Source organism: Scyliorhinus canicula, chromosome 6 (assembly GCF_902713615.1).
Source record: "Scyliorhinus canicula chromosome 6, sScyCan1.1, whole genome shotgun sequence".
In the NCBI taxonomy this organism is placed as follows: domain Eukaryota; kingdom Metazoa; phylum Chordata; class Chondrichthyes; order Carcharhiniformes; family Scyliorhinidae; genus Scyliorhinus; species Scyliorhinus canicula.
In genome coordinates, this window is record NC_052151.1 from 185,708,336 (window position 1) to 185,721,200 (window position 12,865).

Below are 12,865 nucleotides of genomic sequence, written 5' to 3' on the forward strand. Positions count from 1 at the left end.
CACGGTGCTCTCAGTTAAAAATACCACTGTTCCCAGGATGTATCAAGTTGGATGGCACGCATCTTGACACCTGTGCCAACAGGGTGCCCCACACTGCATTGTCTCTGCCAGAAAATTAGTGTGTGTTATCAGAACATTTTTCAGTTCTGTTTCTGTTACACAATCTCTTCACCAACCAGTACAAGAAACATTAGTACAGTTACTGGGGGCTAGTCGAGCAACCTACCCCCTTATCACCATCACCATCATCCTCATGCTGGTCACACGCGCATGCTTCTGCTGCACTCACCAACCGTAACGTCTTCAGTATATCTCGTTCCCTTGGCTATCGAACCATACAGGAGGTACAGGAAAAGAAGGACAATAGGCACAGCACAGACGAGATGTGAAGAAAAAAGTTGGATGAAATGAAAACAAGGTAACATAAAACAGAGAAAAGCAAACAAAAGAAAAAAGGAAGTAAGGCACATCGGAGGACGTGGGCAGTAGATGCACGGTGACACCTTCAACTCCCAATTTCCCGCCAAGTCACACACCATACCGACTTGGAAATATAAATCACCCATTCCCAACATCGCCAGTGGGTCAAAATCCTGGGACCTCGATACCCAGCAGCACTGTTAGGAGCACTTTAACCACATGGACTGCACCAGTCCAGGGCGGAAGGTTGCTCATCGCCACTATAAGGGCAATTAAGATGGGCAATGAATGCTGGCCTTGCCAGCAATACTCACATCCCAAATATAAAACATCACATCCAAGACCCCCTTTCTAAGACTCAAATCAATTGTGCAAAATACTTCCACCTACATCCATCTGGTTTGACATTCCCTTTCCAAAATACGTCGAAAAAGGTCTAATTTCCAAATACCCAGTGACAATATGCAACAGAAGCCGTATACGTTCCCCGAAGAGCACAATTTGAAAAAGAATGGGGCTGTTTTTACGGAATTAAGAATAAAAATAAATTCAAAACTTGTAACAACTGACTATTCAGCATCTTTAGTATGAAAGAAAATTAAACACAGGAAAGTGTGAAACACGTTCAGAGAGAAGTTCCTGCTGCGCCACTAAGGGTTAAACTGTTTCAAGTCGATGTACAACTGGACTCACCAGAGTGTCCCCTGAAAGAGCTTCCAGCAGAGAAATCAAGTTGTGTCCATCTCGTAAATCTTCATACAGGTCATTCACGTGTTTCCGTACCTGCAGAGAAGGAGCACATCGGTGAATTACAACAAACGGTGGTCAACCAGGCCGCTTCAAACTCTTACAAAAGGATGATCTGGTAGATTCAGCAATCATCAAGAGGAGACACACCATCCAGACACCTCTCTTTATCATCACTGGGTCAACTGCCTTACCCAATACACTGTGGGAGCACCTCCCCCCTCATGGATTGCAGCGGTTCAAGAAGGCAGCTCACCACCACCATCTCAAGGGTAATTAGGGATGGGTAATAAATGCTGACCTCGCCAGCAATACTCACTTGCGGAATTTTTAAAATTTTAAATGAAAAGATTTCTTTAATGACAGTTTCCCAGGCCTCGCCGTTGGCAGCTCTAATCTGACCCAAGGAAAGTAACATATGGTCTGAGTTTTAACCCAGCTCAGTAACATAACACTTGACAGTTTTTGTCAATATTAAACCAGCGTCTAGCACTATCCAATCATTCACAGACATCCAATCTATTGAGATGCAGAATACTAAGTCAGAACCAAAAGTGGAATTCTGAAATACATGCCTGTGTTTGATAAACTCAATTGATGAAATCAACAATGTAACAATGAGTGTTATAAGGGGACCATTCCTTGTCAAAGTATTTGATATTTGATGAAGTACAAGATTTGATATACCCTTTGCAAAATGCATTTATAGCATACAGGCTCCTGAATAAGAACAGCACTAATACAGACACATTTGTTATTCTAATCATACTTTAATTCACCGAAAAAACAGGCCCCAGTAAAAACATGATCACTTGAAGAATTGTTATTCAACATGGTTCTTTGCAAGACCTGCCGTCCCTACCCAAATAGATCCATGGTAACTTAAAAAGCAGGCGAGGGATATGCTGGAGGAATGCTAAAAATAACAACAAGGGGATTCTCCACCCCACCGGCAGCGCACCCACGCCCGCCGGTTTCCCGACGGCGTGGGGTGGCCCACAATGGGAAACCCCATTGGCCAGCCACGGGAACGGAGAATCCCACCGCCAGCGGGAGAGTGCCGCGCTGGAAAATGGGGCTGGCAGGATGGAGAATCTCGCCCCAGATTTCTCAGGCCTTCACTAACCGCTACAGATTCTGATGTTCCACATTTCGGTTTTAGTTACGTATTGATGACAAGACAATGAAACAAATCCTTTGTTCCTTGAAATAACACCAGAAGATCACAGACAGATGTAGCCTTGATTTAACATCTCATTAGAAACATGGGGCGGGATTCTCCGTTCCGCCAGCAGCGCACCCACACCCGCGGGTTTCCCAGTGGTGTGGGGTGGCCACAGTGGGAAATCCCATTGGCAGGTGGCAGGATTAGAGAATCTCGCTGCCATCAAGGGTGCGCCACCCAGGAATGCGGCCAGCAGGCTGGAGAGCCTCACCCATGGCCTGTCAAATCATGCAGCACTCCCTTAGTTACTGCAGTGGATTGTTTGCTCAGTCCCAGTAGTGTTTTGAACGCCCAACTTTCTGGCTCAACAACAAGAGCATTGGTTTTCGTGATAATGTTAGTGTTACCCTGACAAGGTTCTAAAAGGGGATATAGATACTATCCTACATTTCGTAGTTTGGTTTCACAAGCTGAGTATAGCAGTGAGGAGTGTAAAGGAATGTATAGGAGAAAGTCATCGGTAGGCACAAGTCCTTGACTGCATTCAAGCCCAGTTGGACAGGAGGGAAAAACATACCCAAGAGTTGCATTAATATTGAACCTCAGGGCTTCACAAAATACCCTCCGATTAATGAGTTACAGAATTGGAGGAAATAAAAGGGGTTGGCTGAAATTAAAGGCGAAGGATGCGAGAATGGTGAAAATGAATTGCCGAGGCAAGGGTAATAAGGTTTATGGAATAAAGGTGAATAAACAGAGCAGCCATGATGTAGTCAAATAACAGAACAGGCAAGAGGAGCTGAATGCCCTCCTGTAATTCAAAACCAGTGCCCAGGACATTGCAAGATGCAGCAATTGACTTTATAGAATCATACAGGAGGCCATTTGACCCATCATGCCAGTGCAGGCTCTTTGAAAGCGCTATCCAATTACTTCCACTCTCCTTACACTTTGCTCAAGGCCCTGAGGAATCTTCTTCAAATATTTATTCAACACCCTTTTGAAAGTTATCTCTGAATCTGCTTCCACCACCCTTACGTCAGTCCATTCCAGATTGTAACAATACATTCACATTAAAGAAAATTGCCTGTTTGTTTGTTTGTCAATGACCGTAAATCTGTATCGTCTGAACTGATTCTGCATCCCCAGCACAGAGCCCTAATTGTCAGCAGCTTGGGTCAGAGATTTGGGCCTATAGTGATTGAACACATTCTTTACTCAGTGCTTTCATTCATACACACACAGCAAGGGGTGTTCAGGATCACTGAAGTAATTGTCCTGTATCTCTGAATAATGCAGTCAAGTTTATAAGCTGGAAACAGGAAATAGCATCAATGTTGCCTGTTCCTCCTCTAGATAAACTAAAAATAGATAACTTTTGCAAGCAGTGATTACATTTCCCAAAGCTGAATATGCCACGTACACGTAAAGCTAGCTATAAGACTGATACTGGAATTATTAGTTGAATTGTGCCATTTGAAATGAACGCAGGTGACTTGTCTTTCCATCACCAATTGTTGCCTGATTTTGTGATTATTACATCTTTTACATGATGCTTCAGTACATTGGAGTATCATAAATCATTAGTTGTACATTAATGCACACTCAAATGCAAGTTAGATAGATCGATGCCACAGAATGTTGTGGGATTCAGTGTATGCGATCATAATACGATACAATTCTTATAGGATGGAAAGTGAAGTCATCAAATCCAAAATTAGGCTCCTACGTCGTAACAAAGAAAACTACAAACAAATGCTTTGGAATCAAGCATCTAGGGAGAAGGGGGAATTGAAGGAAATCAGTATTAGGAATAATAAACAAATGCTGGAGAAATTGATGGGACTGGAAAGTGATAAGTCCCCAGGGTCTGGTGACCTACATCCCACGATACGAAAGGAGGTGGCCGTGGAAACAGTGGGTAGGATTTATGGACCACCCCGCCACAATTTGTTCGGCAGCGGAGGCTACCCGCCAGTGGGGTCAACCGAGCCCGCCATTGTTAATGGGATTTTCTACTGACTGCACCCCTCATCGCTGGGAAACCCTTGCGCCAGCGTGGGATTCGAATTTCCCACCGGCATGAACAGCCAGTAAATCCCACCCAGCAGATGTTTTGGTTGTCATCTTCCAAAATTCTGTCGATTCTGGAACTGTCCTGCCAGATTGGAGGGTGCCAAATGTAACCCCACTGTTTAAAAAATTAAGGGGAAAAAACAGGGAATTACAGTCTAGTTCGCCGAAAATCAGTAGCATGGAAAACGTTAGAATCTATTATAAAGGATGCTATAGCAGGAGGCTTGGAAAATATCAACGGGGTTAGGGAAATCATCTTTGACAAATGTACTTGTTTTTTTTTTTAAGAGGTAGCTATTAGAATAGAGAAGGATGAATCAATAGATGAGGTGATTTGGATTTTTAGAAAGCTTTTGATAAAGTCCTACACAAGAGGTTATATGCTAGTTAAAGCACAGGAGATTGGGGGTAACATATTGGCATGGGCTGAGAATTGGTTAGCAGACAGAAAACAGAGGCCGGGATTCTCCGAGCTCCCACACCGGAATCGTGCCCGGCGCGGGGACGGAGCAGCGGACCCACAATGGACCGGAGAATCGCCGCCAGCCACACACGCGTGGTCAGTCGACGCAAAGCCAGTCGGGGGCCGTTGAAAGAGGCCCCCGCACCGATTCTCCGCAGTTGACCGGCCGAGTTCCCACCGGCACGGTTCTCGCATGGTTTCACCCGGCGGGAGCTCGGCGTCGCGGTGGCCGTCGTGGTGGGGGCGGGGGGTGATCAGTCTCCGGTGTGGGGGGGGGGGGGGGGGGGGGGGGGCTCCTCCACGATGGCCAGGCCCGTGATCGGGGGCCACCGAACGGTGGACACGCACGATCTGGGGGGGGGGGGCCTACCTTCTTCCGCACTGGCCCGCTGTGTGGGTCCGCCATGTCGCGCCGGGCCGGCGCCACAGTGCGCATGCACGGACCCACAGCCGGAAGAGCAGGGCCCCATATTGGCAGCAGGAGCTACGCGGCACATGCCATGGCCCTCCTAGCGCCCTTAAAACGGAAATCAAACCGGAGAGATTGGTATTCATTGGAATTTAGAAGAATGAGAGGGAATCGTATTGAAATGTTTACAATTTTGACATGGCTGGATGGACTGAATGCAGCGATGTTGTTCCCTCTAGATTGGGGGGCGGGGGGGGGGGGGGGGGGGGGGTTTAGAACAACAGTGATCGTCTCAGGATACAAGGTGGGCCATTTAGCCATTTAGAATTGAGATGCCGAGAAACGTCTTCGCTCAGAGAATGGTGAACCTGTGGAATTTTCTACCACAGAAGGCTAAAGTCACTGATTATATTTAAGAAGGAAATAAGATATATTTTTAATAATTGGAGCATGGGCAAATTGAATGTCCATCCCTAAATGCCCTCAAGGTGCAGCTAAGGTCAACCACATTGCTGAGGATCTGGAGTCACATGTAGGCCAGACCAGGTGAGGATGCCCCCCCCCCCCCCACCCCCCAAAGGCCATTAGTCAACCAGACCCAATAGGTCGTTAACAACAATCGACAATGGTTTCATACTCATCATTAGACTTCTAATTGCAGATTTTTATTGAATTGAAATTTCATCATCTGCCATGGCGGAATTTGTACCCAGGTCCTCAGAGCTTTATCCTGGGTCTCTAGATTACTTGTCCAGTGACAATACCACGAGGCACTACAGGCTTCAATGGGCATGGGGAGAGGACTGGAGTATGATATTGGGAAAGAGTATCAGCCATGATCATATTGAATGGCAGAGCAGGGACGAGAGGCTGAATAGCCTATTTCTTCTCTTATTTTCTATGTTTCTTTAAGTATTTGGAGCCAAAACATGTTGTAAGTGCAGCAGGTTTGGAAGTCGCAAGTGACTTTAGCATTGGCTCTAGGTCTGTTCCAGACTCATTGGCAGGATAGATTGCTATGATTAATCAACAATTCCATTATTGAACAACACAACTACCAAGAATGGTAGAAGGCAATATAGAAGGAGCTTCGTCTTTCTTTGTCTAATACTTCCCACGTACACACAACTGCCCTTGTTCAGTCCTCAACATCTTTGAACAAGGATTAACTGCTCTCTTGTAACAGAGCTTATTTTGGTTAATGTAGGAAGCCTCAAGAAAGGGTCAACATTAAGCACGGCGCAATAATAATCATTAAAAGAAAAAAAGTAAACCTTTTTGGGGGCAGCACGGTAGCATGGTGGTTAGCATAAATGCTTCACAGCTCCAGGGTCCCAGGTTCGATTCCCGGCTGGGTCACTGTCTGTGCGGAGTCTGCACGTCCTCCCCGTGTGTGCGTGGGTTTCCTCCGGGTGCTCCGGTTTCCTCCCACAGTCCAAAGATGTGCGGGTTAGGTGGATTGGCCATGCTAAATTGCCCGTAGTGTCCTAAAATGTAAAGTTAAGGGGGGGTTGTTGGGTTACGGGTATAGGGTGGATACGTGGGTTTGAGTAGGGTGATCATGGCTCGGCACAACATCGAGGGCCGAAGGGCCTGTTCTGTGCTGTACTGTTCTATGTTCTATGTAAACACAATTCCGTTATTCCTACACATGTAACAAATGGCTGGTGAAGCAGATGGTCTCACTCAACCAGGGAAATTCTCCACTATTTGTTGAAGCACAACAAATGTCGTTAGGCAAAGTGTGAATGCAAAACCTTAACCCCACAAGGCCCCACAAAATATTCCCCACAGAAAAATAAAATACTCCCCGCAGAATCCACCCTGAAACATTGCAACAATCTATTTTGTTTCTGAAGTCTCAGCCTTCACCGGTCTCCCAATGCCGTGTACTACTGTCGAGAGCCCCTGTTAACTAAAAGGGGATGAAGAGATACAGAATTCTATTGTCTCTCTCCCGTTGCACCGACCTTTCTTCTCCCCCAGTGCTACAATGGAAGCTTTCAGTCTATTCATTGGAGATTCTGCTCAGAATGGTCTGTAAGACCGGTTGGGGGCGGGTGGAGGGCATGGACGGCAAATCAAAACTTCCATCACCAGAAATGTGTGTCAGACTGTAGTGCATTTAATAGCAACCCCGAATTAAACATCTGTCTCAAAGAAACATAAATCTCTCATGGATGATGTGAAGAAGCAGAAAAGATTGTGAAGCACGGTATGGTCAATGGGAAAAAAACATTTTACCACTTGGCCTCATAAGTATGCAACTTGCAATCACTGCACCAAATATATTATGTCATTCTGCACAGATTTACGTTCGATACTCAGTACATTTTTGGCACAAATTATAAATAATAGTCAGCATTATTATTGTCACAAGTAGGCTAACTTTAACATTGCAATGAAGTTACTGCGAAAAGTCCCTAGTCGCCACATTCCGATGCCTGTTCGGATACACAGAGGGAGAATTCAGGATGTCTAAATTGCCGAATGGCATGTCTTTCAGGACTTGTGGGAGGAAACCGGAGCACCCGGAGGAAACCCACGCAGCCACGGGGAGAATGTGCAGACTCCGCACAGACAGTGACCTAAGGAATTGAACCTGGGACCCTGGCGCTGTGAAGCGATCGTGCTAACCACTGTGCTACCGTGCCGCCCATAAATCAGAAGTGTCACATCCAGATTTTGTTCATGTTCAGCACCAAATTGCTGACATTATGGGAAGCCCACTTCTACTGCCTGGAATTACATTTGCTGCTAAGACATTAGCTAGTTGGCCTGTCAACCAACTACAGCATTGGCTAGTTTGTTAGTTAGCCTGTCAACCAACTAAGGTGGTGGCTAGTTGGCCTGTCAACCAACTACGACGTTGGCTAATTGACCTGTCAACCAGCTACAGTGGTGGCTAGATGGCCTGTCAACCAGCTACAGTGGTGGCTAGATGGCCTGTCAACCAGCTACAGTGTTGGCTAGTTGGCCTGTCAGCTAACTACAACATTGGCTAGTTAGCCTGTCAACAAACTATTACGTTGTATAGTTAACCTGTGAACCAACTACAGTGTTGTGCAGTTAGCCTGTCAACGAACTACAGCGTCGGCTAGTTAGACTGTCAACCAACTACAACAGTGGCTCATTAGCCTGTCAACCAACTACAGCATTGGCTCGTTAGCCTGTCAACCAACTACAGAGTTGGCTAGTTGGCCTGTCAACCAACTACAGCATTGGAACTTCAAGGTTCCATTCAAGGATAATCAAAATTTCTGAAGACGACAATCGCATGAAACAAGGATTGTTTTACAAAAAAAAAAATTGGACTGGATCAGCGAATCTCCAAAACCAATCTGTTCAATTCTTTAACAAGACAATCCATTTATCCATCTGCATAAATTATGGGATTCAAATTTATTCCACATCTTCTTTTTGATGCAGTAGTCACACCCCCTAAGAGGCTTTAAACACTGAATAGCCCGCCACCATATCTATTTGCCCTCACCAGCACTTTAGTCACTTCAGTGCCAGTCACCTCCTGTGGCAAAGCAATCCAGAAGCAATATCCGCAGAAAACATTGGAAATATGTTTTCAGAAAAAGAGAAGGCAGGGTATGAGAGTTAGCATTTGATGGAGCAGGACATAAAAAGAAATGTACAAAGTGATGTGTTAGGCGGGCTGGGTCTTTGTGGACTGCGTTTGATGCAGTGTAGAGAGAGACAGGCTTCCAACACTTGATGAGATGCAACACGATTATATTTAACATCTAACTATATTACATGCTTTACTGTGGGTTGACACTATGCTGACTTGACTGGAGACCTGAGGCTAGCCTGACCAGAGTAACTCACTACCAAATGGTGTTTGTATTAGCTGCTGCTCATGAACTGTCTCAGAGGCTGGATCCCGAGACGGCGTGAAAACTGGAGCCCTCTGGCTTTATAGTGGTCGTGTCCTGTCTGGTGATTGGCTGCTGTGTTCTGTGTGCTCACTGGTCACCCTGTGTGCCAATCACTGCCTGTCTGCACTCCATCATATACATGGATGTATATTATGACACAAAGGTCGCTGACCCATCTCTGAAAGGGACCAGCCATGGTTCAGTGGCTTGCTCTTCCACCAGTGAGTCAGAGGTTTTGGGTTCAAGGGAGTGCTGCACTCCCTGAGGTGCAGTCTTTTTGTTAAATGGCTAAACCTGCCCACCCTTTCAGGCGCGAATAAAAGAAACCTGAAAAAGCACCATTTTAAACAGCAGAGTTCTCCCTGATGCGAACCAAAATTCATCCTTCAACCGAACACCGACCTGATGAGCATTTTACCTTTTTACTTCAGTATTTTCCTTGTGTTTCTGCTTAAATTATGTTTTGGGAAGAACAAAAATAAATACGTGCAGAACTCCCAATCTCATTTGTGTAGCTCCATGGAATTTCCGACAATGCACAGTAAACTGGGAGCATCAGCCTGGGTTTGGGCCTCAAATCTCTGGAATAGGACTTGAACTCAAACCCTTTTGACTCAGAGGCAATAGAGCTGCCAACTCATCCACAGCTGACACCTCATACATAAGTTTCATGTTTCCAAAAAAAAAAAGAGTCCACATAAAAATAAATAATGAGCTGGATGCGAAGCAGTCGAGAATATTCCGACTCCCATTTTTATATTAGCTTTCATGACTGAAAGGCAAGTTCCTCTCAGGACACCTGCACTGTAATTACTCGGTTCACCACTAGAGGGACATTGACACTGGCAAGTCAGCTGTTCCCTTGCCACTTTAATGTCTCAAGTGCCAGATGCTGCACAGTGACCTGCAATTTAAAATCCAGATGCTCGGGTTTCTGGGCTATTGGCGAAAGCTGCATCACTGGTTTCAGCCGACGTAATGATATTTCGAGGATGCACCAGTTGGACGTGACATTGAGCTTACGGTCCGGCCAATATGGGCAGCCACGTCAGAACAAGATGCACAATGGGATGATGTTATATATTCCTGAGCAATACGCGACAGCAGGAACATTGGTGTCCAGTGTTGCAATAAGACAGGGTCAAGAGTTAAAAATTAAGAGCGGGGGGGAGGGGGAATATACAGAAGCCATCCAGCAAGGCACCCAATTACTGTCATACGAATTAGGAGCAGAGGCCACTTGACCCCTCAGGTCTGCTCCTTCCCAAGGTAGGTGCCTCAGCATCTCTGTAATGGGCCACCACTTCACACTCAGAGATCTGGACCCAGATTGGGGAGCGGCGGGGGGGAGGTGGTCGCACAGATTCGGATTGCTCCAATTCCACCATGATCACAGCCAGCAGAGAGAAAACAATCAGCCCCCTCTACATATCCCGGCAATCGGCACTGTCCCGGTCACCACACAAGAGGCCTCATTTCCACAAAGGATGAATCGGGTCGCCAACTCTGCTCGCACATAGTCAAAAGGGTCATTCAGATGACAGACAGCCACTGTTCGCCAAAGCGTTCACTGATTGCCTCAGTGTCACTGCAGGCTGAATATTTTGGCCTTTGTTTTATGGAATACAACGCTTTGACTGAGCTGAATGACAGCAATTTATAAATCAAAGCATGTCTGGGTAGCTCATTTCCTGCTCGGAATCGTTGCCCGGCTTGTTTTCTTCTAACGGGAGAGAGAACCTTTCTGTCTGCCAAATCCTCTGGCCCTCAGGAGGTCGTGTTCTGCTCACGCTAACCCCCCCCCCCCCCCCCCCCCCCCCCCCCCCCCCCCCCACGTTCCCTCCCACGTGCCGCTCCCCCCACATTCCCTGATTCCCCCTCCTCGCGAACTCCATCATCTCTCATGAGTCACAGATTGCTTGACCACCAGTCTGGTTTGCTGCAAAGGAAACAAGCAAAAGATAACGGGAAACCGTACATCTACAGGGTAAAACATACAATTCTGTATACAGTGTGACGAGTGCAAAACAAACATATTGGCTATCTGCTGAAAAGGGTTCGATTTGCGGGGTAATGAGGAACTAATAATAATAATAATCTTTAATTGTCACAAGTAGGCTTGCATTAACACTGCAATGAAGTTGCTGTGAAAAGCCTCTGGTCGCCGCATGCTCGTCAGGTCGGTGTTCGGTTGAAGGATGAATTTTGGTTCGCATCAGGGAGAACTCTGCTGTTTAAAATGGTGCTTTTTCAGGTTTCTTTTACTCGCGCCTGAAAGGGTGGACAGGTTTTAGCCATTTAACAAAAAGACTGCACCTCAGGGAGTGCAGCACTCCCTTGAACCCAAAACCTCTGACTCACTGGTAGAAGAGCAAGCCACTGAACCATGGCTGGTTCAGGGAGAATTCAGAATGTCCAATTCACCGAACAGCATGTCTTTCGGGACTTTGTGGGAGGAAACCGGAGCACCCGGAGGAAACCCACGCAGACACGGGGAGAACGTGCAAACTCCGCACGGAAAGTGAACCAAGCCGGGATTAAACCTGGGACCCTGGTGCTGTGAAGCAACAGTGCTAACCACTGTGCTACCCTGCCACCCCTAATTTGGACTATCACGGCTGCCCTCTTTTGGTTGAGTCATTCAACCCAGGCCCTGTCTGCCTCTCAGGGGTTGACATTTACCCCACAAAACTGCTTGAAGAGTTTTCCCAATAAATATTTCCAATGTTATCCTTCAGCCAACATCAGTTATATGATCAGTTTTTTTTCCTCACACGGCTGTTCGTGGAAGATCGTGTGAATTGGCTGTCACGGTTTCAATATTACAACAGCGGGTATCACTTCAAAATTACTTCTTTAGCTGTGAAACACTTCATTGGCAGCACACCACCACCATCTCAAGGCCAATTTGGGATGGCATTAAAATTGCTGTCCTAATCGGTGACGCCCACATCCCATGAAAGAATTTTTTGAAATACTGTGGGGATTTCCAGAGGTTGTGAAATGCAAGTTCACTCATTCTTCTGTTCCTTTGAGAGAATCTCAAAGAGCCAGGACAGGCATGATTGTCTGAATGGCCTTCTTTTGTGCTCTAAGATTGTCTGAGATTAATGAGGGATACATAATTGAAGAGTGAAGGACTGCAATGCCACGTCTGCTGCTACAGATCCTTTCGCCAGTCACTGAGCAGATGTTGGAATAGTTCATTCCCGGTCAATGTACAAGAAACACCCTTTCCAGGCAGTGATACGCACAAAACACACACATACAACACAACACATACACACACACATACAACACAACACATACATACAACACACACACAAAACAGGCACACACACAACACATACATACAACACACACAAAACAGACACACACACACAACACAACACATCCATACAGCACACACACACAAACAAACAAAAAACACACATATACACAAAAAAGCACACACACAAAAAAAAACACATACACACACACACACAAAGTACACAAGCCCAGACAAAAATGTAATTACCATCCCTACAACATGATCCCAATATTCTAATCCCAAGCACAGACTGCTGAGATGCTGTCATTCTGAAGCAAAAAACAGAAAATGGTGGAAGTTCTCAAGAGATCAGGCAGCACCGTCAGAAAGAGAAACTGGTCCACCTTTCAGATCGGTAACCTTACATCTGAACTGGAGCTCCAAG

The 12,865-nt window shown here is 46.0% G+C and overlaps 1 protein-coding gene across 7 annotated transcripts in view; it reads right to left on the reverse strand.

The window, feature by feature from the left end:
* Nucleotides 1-12,865, reverse strand: part of dst (dystonin) — a 665,214-nt gene that overhangs the window by 475,713 nt on the left and 176,636 nt on the right. For 5 of the 7 annotated variants that reach the window (XM_038800637.1, XM_038800634.1, XM_038800639.1 and 2 more), the window contains one exon: nt 1,114-1,203. In XM_038800637.1, coding sequence (XP_038656565.1) covers nt 1,114-1,203 — 90 coding nt within the window. Of the gene's footprint in view, nt 1-226; nt 326-1,113; nt 1,204-12,865 lie in introns of all 7 variants that reach the window. The other 2 variants (XM_038800631.1, XM_038800633.1) reach the window with 1 other exon arrangement.